At 42.3% G+C, this 12,283-nt stretch overlaps 1 protein-coding gene across 11 annotated transcripts in view; it reads left to right on the top strand.

The window, feature by feature from the left end:
- FARP2 (FERM, ARH/RhoGEF and pleckstrin domain protein 2) overlaps positions 1 to 12,283 on the top strand; it is an 81,259-nt gene that overhangs the window by 60,979 nt on the left and 7,997 nt on the right. For 7 of the 11 annotated variants that reach the window (XM_055817427.1, XM_055817426.1, XM_055817430.1 and 4 more), the window contains exons 15-23: positions 4,742 to 4,831; positions 6,058 to 6,191; positions 6,930 to 7,011; positions 8,113 to 8,350; positions 9,411 to 9,541; positions 10,355 to 10,423; positions 10,812 to 10,901; positions 11,305 to 11,325; positions 11,612 to 11,694. In XM_055817427.1, coding sequence (XP_055673402.1) covers positions 4,742 to 4,831; positions 6,058 to 6,191; positions 6,930 to 7,011; positions 8,113 to 8,350; positions 9,411 to 9,541; positions 10,355 to 10,423; positions 10,812 to 10,901; positions 11,305 to 11,325; positions 11,612 to 11,694 — 938 coding nt within the window. Of the gene's footprint in view, positions 1 to 4,741; positions 4,832 to 6,057; positions 6,192 to 6,929; positions 7,012 to 8,112; positions 8,351 to 9,410; positions 9,542 to 10,015; positions 10,424 to 10,811; positions 10,902 to 11,304; positions 11,326 to 11,611; positions 11,695 to 12,283 lie in introns of those variants that run through there. The other 4 variants (XM_055817429.1, XM_055817432.1, XR_008749434.1 and 1 more) reach the window with 3 other exon arrangements.

The following is a 12,283-nucleotide window of genomic DNA, read 5'->3' on the forward strand; positions in this document are numbered from 1 at the left end:
TCTGGAAATCGGTTGCTCATTCAGTAATAAAAACCTGTGTCACGTGGTGGCAGTGAGCCTGGCCCTGTCTTTGCTGAATGCTGTCACGTTTAACCTGTGTCAGCTCAGATGGCTGTGCTGTCTGTGCAAAGTGCTGTGTGTCACTCATAAAAATATATTCTAAAATAATTCTATTTACCAGCATAGAGAATAGCCCAGAGCTAACATTTGTTAATATATAAGGTATGTTCTTCCTAGGTTCCTTACTTCCCATGCAGTCTCACCATGGCCTCCTTGGTCCATCTCACCATATGATGGTCCTCCAAGCTATTCTTTCTAATCGTAACAGGATGTTTAGAGCTGTCCTGAGATGTTTGTCTTGGGCATAGAGAACCTGAGCTCAACTCCAGCTTTCTCGGCTGCAGGCATCACAGTGGATCCTCTTACACCCAGTCAGTCACAGGGTTGTTCAGCAGAGAGCTGGCAGTGTCGTTGGAGCTGCCCTCTCCGTGGCTGACTCTGGTGAGAGGTAGATGATGCCCTGGCCTTGTGGAAGCTTGAGGCTTTGCTTTCTGAAAAGAGGTGGGCAAAAATGCCCCTGACTTCTGTGGGTGCAACAAGTCTCAAAGGAGGAACAACGTTGTGTATTCAAGGTGTGCTTATGTCCAGGTACTCATCCTTAGCTGAGGCTGCTTTCCTTTCTTTCCACTGGTAAGCACCGGTTGCTTTAACTGGGAACTCCCCAATGTGATGTGCAGTTTTCCTCACCCCCGTGTAGAGCTCAGGATTCACCCTTGCTTTCTCAGGTAATCCTAATTACAAAACGTTCTTGTTTTGGAGGACACCTCACCTTCAGTCCTTGAGACATGAGCTTCAACTCTTCACTCTGTGCTTCAGCACCACTGAGCAAGGCCTCTGTGCCCCAGCGTATCATCTGTGTCCGTATCCTCTTGCACACTGGAATGCTGCAGAGCCTTTCTGAAAGGTGAAATAAGTGGTGGTAGCCCAGAAATTCTGACCAGAGTCTCCCAGGAGCTTCTCCAGAGTCTTACATACTCTGTGCAGCAAGCCTCCTCTGGTCTGTGTGGCAAAGCTGACGTACTGCTTCATACCAACATCTGACTGTGTGCGTTGGTAAGCAGTGGCTTCGCGTGCCCCTGGTTTTTCAAAATTACAGAGATGGCCAGATGTCAGCGTGTGATTCACATTTTCTTTTTTATGCACACTGCACCACGGTACCAGGGTTTCACAGTGGTTGCTAGCAATAATAATAATCTGCAACCACACAATCGTTGAGGTTGGAAAGGACCTCTTGAAATCTTCTAGTCCAGCCAGCTCCTCTTTTTTTAAGCAATGACTCCAAGCATTTAGATGCACTCAGAAGAAAGAAATGTGTGTGTTTGCATATACATACGTTGGGACATGCATTCTTTCACTACTTTTCAGATATGGGTAACGTAATTACTAGACTTTGCCTTTGTAGGGGCATGGTATATGCTATCTGACAAACTGCGCTCCACAGAACACTTCATTTCTCCCAGTAAGATAGCGAAGTCCACCTAACAGACTTCAGTGACCATTTTTCTGCAAGCTACTTTGCTCCCCTCACCTTGCCTGCTTGCAGAGGGTGAGCAAGCAGCCAGGTTTGTTGACTCTTTGGTACTTAAGAAGGATCCAGGACCTTCCATTATCATGAAAGGAAGGCTCCATCGTCCAAATTCAGTTCCTTGCGGAGTCAGTAGCCACAATGTGATCTATAGTTTTCTGTACAGCCTCAAAGAAGAAACCACTTTGTGTGCTCTTTACTCCTGCTTGGCCCATCCAATGTTCTGGTTGTCTTACCTCTGTCAGGATCTTCAGGCGAGAAGGTCACAGGCCCACGCTGTTTGCCGTCTTCACCACATCTTTTGGTGGTACTTGGTGTCAGCAGCTGCATGCTTACTCACTCTTGTTTCATCTCAGTTGATGATCTGTAGATCTCTGGAGAGTCCTGACTCTCAGCTGCTCAGGGAACATGCGGAAGTCTCACCATGAGCAAAGATGCCACTCTAAATTTAGTGAGTGTTTGAAGTTTTCCAGGTGGGAATATGTGTACACAATACAGTGGAAATACTAGTTTTTCCAAGTGGGGATATTTGCTTTGATGCCTGCTGTGGTTGTAGGAACATTATTTTGGACTTTGGAAGCAGCCTGCCTCCTCAGGAGAGTTCTCTGTTTATTTTTTTCAGGCATAAATAATTTTCTTTGCTCTTGCAGTGCCTGACCAGTAATGGAGGTGTTTGTCAGGGCCCCTTTTGTACTGTGCCAGCTATACTGCTTTTCAGTACTGATACAGGGTCTGCCTAGCAGCTGCTGCCAGGATTTAGCACAGAGGATTCAGTTAGGACTGAACCCTTGGGTGGAAAACCGAAACAAAGAAAATGTAGGGCACTAAATTTCAGCAGGGAGCAATCCGGAAATCAGCAGGAACTTCAGAGAGTAAACAGAAAGTGATGATGCAGTGGGGAGGGAGGAGGGAAGGAGGGGATGCTTGGGAGATGAAAAGCATCTTCTGTGCCTCAAGGCTAGCACACAGTCACCTGGACAACAAAGCAAAAACCTGCAGAAGTGCTCAAAGGTGATGAAAAAGGTAATTTGTGCAGGCGACGAAAAGTGCGAGGTGGTGGGTATGGCATGCGTTTGCACGCTTTCATGCTCTGTAAGTTTTTAAGGAAGAAACAATCCAGAAAAGCGTTTTTGAGAGTGAAGAAAAAAGCAGTCGAGTGAGGATCGAAGCACAAGATGTGAACTGGCAGCAGGCAGGGTCCTTTCAGAGTTCTCACGAGTATACTAGGCAATATACATTGCTTAAGGGTAACTATTTAAGCAACTGCTTAAACAGATGTGAGGTGGTGGTGGGTCCAGGTGAGCTGGGAGGCTGCTGGGGAGTCCCCAGAATGGAGAGGCAGTGCTGAGGAGAGGAGTGAAGCCAATGGAGACGCGCGTGTGCAGAGCTTGCAGCAGGGTCATTTCCGCCATGGCTGCAGAGGTGAGGTTCCCTGTGATCTCCTGTTGTTGCAGCCTGTGGTTGATTCCATAACCCAGCTTTGCTTTGCCTTGGGATCTATAGAATTTAGTGCCTTAAGGGCATTATGTGCTGTATTATCCTGGGAGGAGATGTACGCAAAACTGTATTACACAAAAACATAACCTGTTAGCACTAATTCTCATGTCACATAAGAGACACCTGAAGTTAAAATCAAGCTAGCGTGTGTTGTTCCATCAGTCTATAAAGGGTGTTTCAGGATATGCAAGTGCTACTAGAGGAAGCTGGTAAGCGAGATGAAAGAGCTGTGTCACCTTGGTCTTCAGGGAGGGCAGAAAAATGATGTCTTACCCTTTGGGAGGAGGCTGGTTGAGAAGGATGCCCACTGAGGTTCAACAGCGTTTTCAGGGTGTGTGATGCTACAGTCGGGTAAATAGCCCAAGAAAAAAATAAAAAAAACCCTGGAGCCAAGATTAGGTAGGATTTTCCCTGACACAATGTACCCGAGACAGGTACGTTAAAGTTAAGAGCATGGCTATAGAGTGAATAAAGTATAGAATCACAGAATGGTTTGGTTTTGAAGGGACCTTTAAAGATCATGTAGTTCCAGCCACCCTGCTGTGGGAAGGATGTCAAAGTATGTCCGCTGGTTCCTCTAGGGAGGGGACTGATGTGTGGGGCTACAGTAATGAGCATAAAAAAAACCTGGAAAGAGGCTAGACAGTTTCTCAAAATTAATTATTTGGGGATACACGCCTCCAGGGATTCTGTTTGGCCAAGATGGACTCAACAGATATATTACTGAGCAACCAGGAAGACTTCTTTTCCATGAGCAATACTGAGATAGCGGATTTAGAAGCACTGAGTAGCTGTACTGACAGTGCTGGAGGGCATCTCAAAGCATCTCTCAAAAGGGAATTTTTTATTAAGTTGGTACATACAGGGAAAAAGGAGAAACAGTTTTCAAAGCTGGATTACCCTGAGGTGGGTCAGAGATAGAGGCTAAATTTTGATGTAACTCGTTTGAGTTTGCTGTCGTTTCTCACCAGACAAGAATTTAGCACAAAGCTGCGGCACGGCATAGTGAACTAAGGAGACAAAGCAGCATCTTAGCTTGGAATGTGATTATTTCTTTAATATTACTTATCTGATTATTAATAATGTGTGTTTTTAACTCGTGATGTTGGTTCACTGCAGCTGCAGAAAACCTCGTCACCATTTCATTCCTTTGTGCTTCCTTATTCTGTCTTTGCTTTTCTTTAAATAGCAGCCCTGGAGCAACCATGCAGCCAGGAACTGATGTAGTTTGATTTTTGTGGGTTTTTAACTAATTAATATGGTCCTCAAAGGATTTGAGTAAAAAGCTGTAAATGGAAATAGAATAGTTTTGAAAAAGGGCTGTATTGTCAATCTTCTATACTTCATTTAATTAGAGAAGTATTTAAAACCTAGAAAACATGGAATAACCATTTCCATATTTTTGTAAGGTATGCCCTTGATCTTGAAATGGAAGTTTATATAACCAACATATAATTGACATTATTTTTTAAATAATTTTGAAATATAGTATTCTATAGTAAAGTCAGTATTTGAGAATACAGTACTGAATACAGAGTTGCCCTGTTAGTAATCAGCTGCTCCATTTGCATACAGCAAGGGGAAATTGTCAGGTTTGAGCTTGTGCTCAAGCAGAGCATTAATATTTTATTACTTACTAATTACTGTGTATTCTTTCAGCGCTATCCAACTGACAAGGCATACTTCATAGCAAAGGAGATTCTTGCTACAGAACGGACGTATTTAAAGGACCTGGAAGTGATTACAGTGGTATGGGCTTTTAACTTCCTTTAATGCTTTTCCTTTTCTTGGCAGATTTGTAATTGTTAATGTAGAAAAACTTGGAATTTCTTCCAGGAAGCAGAAGAAGGAAGTCCTATGATAAAGCATAATCCATGATCCATGTAGCTGTTACCTTCCTTCTTACGTAGGCCCTCGTGTGGGAGGGCACATACATTCTCTGGACTTCTGTCAGTAGCTCCAACAGCTACATCACATGTCATTTTGATGTCTGAAGCAAACTTTTGCTCTGAAAATTGTGGACTGGTACAACCTAAAACTTTTTTTACATTCAGCTTCAATGATAGTCACTGCTTATAATCCAGTCATCATCTCTGCAGTAGTTCTTGGGAGGCTTTTATCTTTGTGCCTTCAGATCGTGAGAGCAGATGGCAATTACAAAGGATCCGTCCATCTGTAGGAGTTTGAGGAGTTTTGTCTTATTTTTATTGCTTCTTTTTCTTTCCCCTTCTTTCAGCCAGAGTAGTCAAGAGCGAGTTGTTGTTTGGAGGACAGCTTGAGTTTCCAGCTCTTTTTCTTTAAGAGCTTTTTGTTCATTTACTCCAGGTTTAAACACTGTGACTGTTGTGTTTCTATAAGATATTGTTTTAATTTCATCAAAGAGAACTTTGAGTCCCTTAATGCCATATGTCTTCAGTGGAGGTATTCTCTGCAAGCTCAGTGAGCACCATCTCACTCAAATTCCTCCTACAGGCTTCCCAGAACTTCTTCTAAAGATGGGGGAACGTCTAGCACCTCAGAGGATTTTTATAACATTCACATCCCTGCCAGAAAGTGGGGAACAGAAAGCCATACAAAAGTGCAGTATGTGACATGTGAAGGTGTCTCCAGCCACTGAATAACTTGCACAGGGCTCCAGGTTTTATGAAAGAGCAGTTGTATCTGCACTGAAGTGAAAGCAGTGGTGTAACATCGGCTGTGGCAGCCGCTTGGTAACTGACGGTGATTTAGAGCAGTTACCAACCATCTCATCGTTGCGTTAAGAAATGTGCTTGTGCCCAGAACCAATGATAAGCCTCACATTTGTAACGTTTGGCAAGGAAAAAAATTTCATCTTTCCCAGATATTTCTTCTTCCTTCCTGCTGTTGCCCTGTGCACACACTTTCTCCTCCCCCATCACTGCAGGAGCAGAAATTTTTATGCTAATGATTGATTTCTTAGAGACATTTATCATCATTTATGATTTTTCTGGCAGTGGTTTCGCAGCGCAGTCATCAAGGAGAACGCTATGCCAGAGGGCCTGATGACATTACTTTTCTCTAACATAGACCCAATTTATGAGTTTCATCGAGGCTTTCTGAAAGAGATTGAGCAAAGGCTGTCGCTCTGGTAAGTGTCCGGTATTGCATCTCTAGCCTTAGGAAAGAGAAGGAACACAAGGTCAAAAAGATGATGTGTGTGTTTCTCAACAACTTTAAATGCTATTATTTAATGAATTTTATTTATTAATCTCCAATTAATGAATCTCCAGGTGAAAACCTAGGAAACACTTCTTTGTAATTAAGGTCAGAGTTAAGTTCTTGCAGCACAATTTATATTGAAGAGTATGTTTTTAGTCTTCTAACCTTTTTATTACTTTCTCCTGACCTGAGGTGTGATGTAATAGCATATAATTACCATTCAAAAGGAGGTGTTTAACATAAATGGAAGTATGAACAAAACCAAATTCATAAATTCAGGTGGGATCACGTTATGAAATTTATTCAGAAGTGTGAGATGTTAAAGTCCTAAACAGATTCTCACACGAATTCATTTCTGTTCCTCTCTCAGTTGTCTAAGCATGGCTTTATGGTCTTGTATGCAGCTTCCATACTTAGTGTATCAAGTTTTCAACCCAAACAGTGAAATGGGAATGTCAGGTGGCTAAAAATGGATAGAGGAGGCCTTAACGTTAGTACTGCTTCACTTAATTTTCCTAAAGCTGTCCTTAAAATACATAGATGCCTGGGAAGTGTTTCTTAAAGATTACGTCTTGAAGTATAAGGGGAAGGTGGGGGGAGCAAATTGAGATTTCTTTCTCTCCCATGTACCGCGCCTTCTTATTTCATCTCCTTACGTGTGTTGCAGGGAAGGAAAAACCAATGCTCATGTGAAAGGAGATTATCAGCGCATTGGAGATGTCATGCTCAGGAATATGCGTACTCTAAAGGTAGATACAGGATTAAAATAGTGGAATGTCAGGATTGTTGAGTCATTTTTTCCTTTTTCCAGGGATGAGAGTTCAAGGTTTAGTATTTCTGCTAAACTTGAAGTGATTTGCAAACAATTATTGTTGATAAATAAATTAAAAAGAAAACATAATAAAATGTTTACAGCAAAGCTTTATACCACTGTTGCTTATTTAACCAGCTACATTTACCTTGAGAAAAGGTTGTTTGTTTATCGGTTATTCATCAGAAGACAAAGAGAAATCTAATTAGCTTCACAGTTTCTCCTGTATTTGCACAACTCAGAGCTCTCCCCTATAGACACTGTTTTATAAGGTTGATTAATTCCAAAATATAAATGTTTTTTAATTGCTGAGTAGTTTCTTCTGAAATGAAGTCACCTGTATTTGGAGTAGAGCACCTTCATGGGACAGTTACTCTTGTGCTGTAGTAGTGGAGTAATTATTCTGTTAAAACCAGTGACTTGAATGGGAGTGCAGAAGCATGTGGCTGCTATTCTGACTCGCAGTGCTCTCTGCATTTGATATTCCCAGCAGGCATAGGCATAGTGCTGCACAAACACTTATTTTGACCCTGACTGGGAGCTGCCTGGCAGTTTCTTTAACAGATAAGATGAGACAGCGCTCTCGGGCAGAAGTGACCTGTCTTATGTGCACAAAATCTGAGACACGCAGTAATCCCCAGAAGCATGGGAAGCACTCTGAAGTTGCGTGCTAATCTCCATTTTGCTCCTAGGTAGCTATGAAATACAAAGTCAGTAATCGACAAGAATAATCTTAGAATGGCCAAGTGTTAATGGGTGGTGCTGCTGGCTGCTCCCATCGGAGGCCCATGGAAGCACAGCTGCAGTGAATTGTGAACAGACGACAACCAAACAAATATTTTTATTTTTAATACTGTTTTCTTTTTTTTTTCCACACGAAGCCATTGTTAGTGCTCTTTTTGTCAGCATTTATGATGGCATATGCAGTCTTGGCTGGTATAATCATGGTCAGAAACAAAAGTTTTTTCTTACTCGCTGTGAAATCTATTAAAAATGGTTTTCCTTTGATCCAAGTAATTTTTTTTGTACGACTCAATAGGAGTTTACCAGTTATCTGCAGAAGCATGATGAGGTCTTGACTGAACTGGAGAAAGCAACTAAGCGCCTAAAGAAGCTAGAAATGGTATATAAGGATTTTGAGCTGCAGAAGGTTTGCTACCTGCCCCTCAACACGTTCCTGCTCAAACCAATCCAGAGACTGATGCACTACAAGTTGATCCTGGCGAGACTTTGCAAGCACTACACAGCAGAGCACCGGGACTTTGCAGATTGCCGGAGTGAGCAAGCACTCAGCTGTATATGTGCTAGGCAGAAACCCCTTCCCATGTACAAAGTTTTGCCTGTACCCTGGGGGGAGACAAGTGATACATCTACAAATTCAGTGTAAACACTTTTTCTCCATTTAGGACCTCTCTGACTCTTGCCTGCAGCTCTGTGAAATAGACAGCAACTTTGATTTAGATTGCTGAAAACACAACTGTTTGGTGAATACTGCAATTTAAATATCCTGAATAAAACCCAGAATATACCAAGTAAAACAGCAGAAAACAGGCAAGAAGCAGATTAATAAAAAAAAAACCACTTCAGCTTGCATTTTAAAATTAACTTTGTTTATCTTTAAAGTTTTCAGTACCGGGTTTCACTACTCTCCTGCTGTGCTCTAGAGCGGGACTCCAAAGCTTTTTGCAATAGATAGAAAATTGCCTTAACTGCCTGTTTGGAAAACCACAAAAGATAACTTAGATGTGGACTGTTCTCTTTACATAGAGTGAATGCTTTTTCTGGCATTCCAGAAAGTGTTTTTCTCATGGTAATTTTGATGGTTCTTTGTGTTTCAACCAAAGCTGGAAATTAGTCCTTTTCTTGTCCCCTTTTTTAGCAGGGAAAAAAGTAGGAGTTTTAGAAACTTTGTTTCATCTGTAAGTAAAAAATGTGACAAAACCCAATTGCTTTGTAGTGTCAAAAGCTTGCGCAGTAAATTCCATTTGTTTATAAAGTAATCTTTGGCAGAAATAGTTGGATTTCCTTTTTTAATTTACTTTTGGCTACACGGTAAATACTTCTTATATGCACAAAATCTGAGGCACACAGTAATCTCCAGAAGCATGGGAAGCACTCTGAAGTTGCATGCTAGTCTCTGTTTTGCTCCTAGGTAGCTATGAAATACACTTGAAGTTGGCAGTTGGGCTGGATGATCATTGTAGGTCCCTTCCAGCGGAAGTATTTTGTCCTATTCTAAATCTGGCCATAAATTTCAGATTCAATTTTCCATGGATAAAATTGGCGGCCTGGGTTTGTCTGCTCTGTTCTGACCCCTCGCTGCCGTTTCCCTTACAGATGCGCTGAAGGAAGTCACAGAAATGACATCTCAGCTGCAGCAGAGTCTCATCCGCCTGGAGAATTTCCAGAAGCTGACAGAGCTGCAGCATGACTTGATTGGTATAGACAATCTTACAGCGCCTGATAGGGTAAGTACCTTTGCTTAGTTTTTAGGATGTTCATTGTTTTTGTTGCCGAAGAAGTGCCTTTGAACCATGTATTTGCCATCAATGCCTCTCTTGTTTTACAGAACAGCTGTAAAGACTTTGTGTAGTTGTCTTCATAGCAGGTCCCATGGAGGTCTTGGTGATGTCCTAGGGAATACATAAAAAATGCTTCTGCTTAGATTGTGGCTACAGTTTCATGTTTCCAGTACAACAGATACTGGGTACGCTGGGGTACGGTGCTCTGTGTTTGAGTGGGAAGTGGTGTCATGTACTTGATGGGAAATCCACTGCCAGGTCTCCTTGTGTCTGTCTGATGCAGCCTCTGTGGACTGAGCCTGCATGGAGAACGTTGCGATGGCGAGAACCACATCCTTGGGCGGAACTGGTATCAGTGACTCTGTTTTTCCAGGAGTTTTATTTAGTTCCTCCTTGGTTTTTTGTTTTTGTTTTTGATAGATGTACTGAGCATTAATACAGGAGCATCACTTATGCTTTTGGGATGCTATGGCAACCACTGCGGTGGGATGTAAGTGTAACAGGTGAACTGCTGGTGTCCAACAGGAACTCTTGCTCCTTTTCCTTCTCTTGCTTCATTGATTTAAATGCTGGCTGCATCAAGGAGCTGATTCATGTACAAAACAAAAGGAGAGGTGTCATCTGGCGTTTAACAAATTGTTGGTGATTATTGCTGGGAACCAATCAGCATCTCTATACTCTGGGACGAAAAAAACCCACATTAAAACTCTCTGTTTGGGAAAGATCAAGCTTTGTCTAACTTCTTATTTTCCACTGCAGGAGTTTATCCGGGAAGGCTGCTTGTACAAGCTCACTAAGAAGGGTTTACAGCAGCGGATGTTCTTTCTGGTGGGTGTTGCTTCTGTTTTTTCATAAATCCAAAGTCTTCAAGGTAAAGCTGTTGTGAAAGTGTGTCTTCATGCGCTTGTGATGAAAATCAGCAATCCTAACTGAAAATTCACTCTGAGGGATTTTTTGAGAGAGCGTAACTGTGACAGTTCGGCTTATATCTGTAATGGCACATAGCTTTTAAATAGAATTTTAGAACTTAATTGCCTTTGCTGTAAGTAAACAAACAAGTGGTTTTAAGGAAAGTGACTTTCCTCAGACTGATTGAGCAGTTGTGTTTTTTTATGCGTCTACAGTGGCCTTTAAGCAACAGATTTTTAAAAAGATGTCAAAAAATACTTGCCTGTTGTCTTTAGAATATTGATTGTATTCTTCCTGTCTTTTTTAGTTCTCGGATATGTTACTCTACACAAGCAAAGGGGTTACAGGGACAAATCAGTTCAAAATTCATGGACATCTTCCACTGCATGGCATGTTGGTAAGTGGTTTCAAGTTGCATCACGGCATTAAGGAAAGGATTTTGCCTTAAGACAGGTTGAGGCATTCCTTCAGGGCACAGGGACCAAAGCTGCCACCTGTCTCCAGGCCAGTGACATCAGCCTGTGGTGCTGCTGGTGGTGAGCTGGACCTTCGTGTGCCCCAGCCTGCGTATCACAGACTTGTCTGCAGGCGATAAGCTTGTTCCTTCCATGGCATTAGCAAAACAGCTGGAGTGCACCCTTTTGACTGTTCATTTTCATGCAGCTGAGAGAGGCTAATGTGGAAATAGGGGTTTGTCCTGGCATTTTTCCCCTGTGCACACACCTAGGCGTATAATCAGTCCTCCTGCCTCCCCACCCCCCTATTCTAATGGGAGTGTTCTTTCTGTGTTTGATTTGCAGCTGATAGTGCTCGACCCACCGGTAAGTAATACGCTGAATCCTGCTCAGAACCCTCCTTTTCTTGCCGTGTTGGATGTGGTGCTGTGCTGCTAGAGATGCGGCAGTAGAAATGCACAATATAGATTTTCACATAGAGCCAAAATAGACTCGAAGTAGGTGGTATTCAAAAAAAGAGTAGCTGTACTGCACTTACTGCAGCTGGGTTGTAATCCTATTTGCCTCAAATTTCTATCAGCCAAGGAGGACAATTTCGGTGTTTTTCAGTCACTTGAGTAGTGATGAGAAAAAACTATTTCTTTTTCTGCAGGTGGAGGAGAGTGAGAATGAATGGGCTGTCCCACACTGCTTCACCATCTATTCAGCACAAAAAACCATAGTGGTGGCAGCAAGGTAACATTTATTTTCCTCAGTTGCCTGAAGGTTTGACGGAGACCTTCTTCAAAGGGTCACTGTTCAGTTGTTTGGGGCAGACCCGAGCGGGCGTTTCACGCATCCTCTGGAAAGCATGCCTTCAAAATGAACACAGGGCACTTCACAACTCCTTTATCAGTGTTGTGTTCTGGGAAGGAGTAGTTTATTCTGCTGAACGGTGTGTTATTAAACACACAGGAGCAGCAATAACGTCGACATTTTATTGTTTTCTGGTTAGTTGAATTGCCAGTGTCTTCCTTTAAACAACTGCTATAAAGCAGGACACAAAATGTGTCCTATCTAAGTGTGCAAATATTTCAGACACCCCAAAAAGAATTAAAATCCAGAACATGCAAAGGCATGTAAGGAAGGGAGCGTTCCTGTGTGGATTTCATGAAGGAAGCTGGAAAGGGAGGAGAAGAATTAAAGGCTGACTTGGAGAGAAAACCAATCCCTTTTCAGCGTAACTTGTCCCCATGCAGCCAGTTTGGCTTTTTTTACTTTATATCTGAAATATACTTAGGATATCTACTACACCTGCTCTCTTGGGATCAGCTTTAGGAGGTTT

Source organism: Falco peregrinus, chromosome 12, assembly GCF_023634155.1.
Source record: "Falco peregrinus isolate bFalPer1 chromosome 12, bFalPer1.pri, whole genome shotgun sequence".
NCBI classification, from domain to species: Eukaryota; Metazoa; Chordata; class Aves; order Falconiformes; family Falconidae; genus Falco; species Falco peregrinus.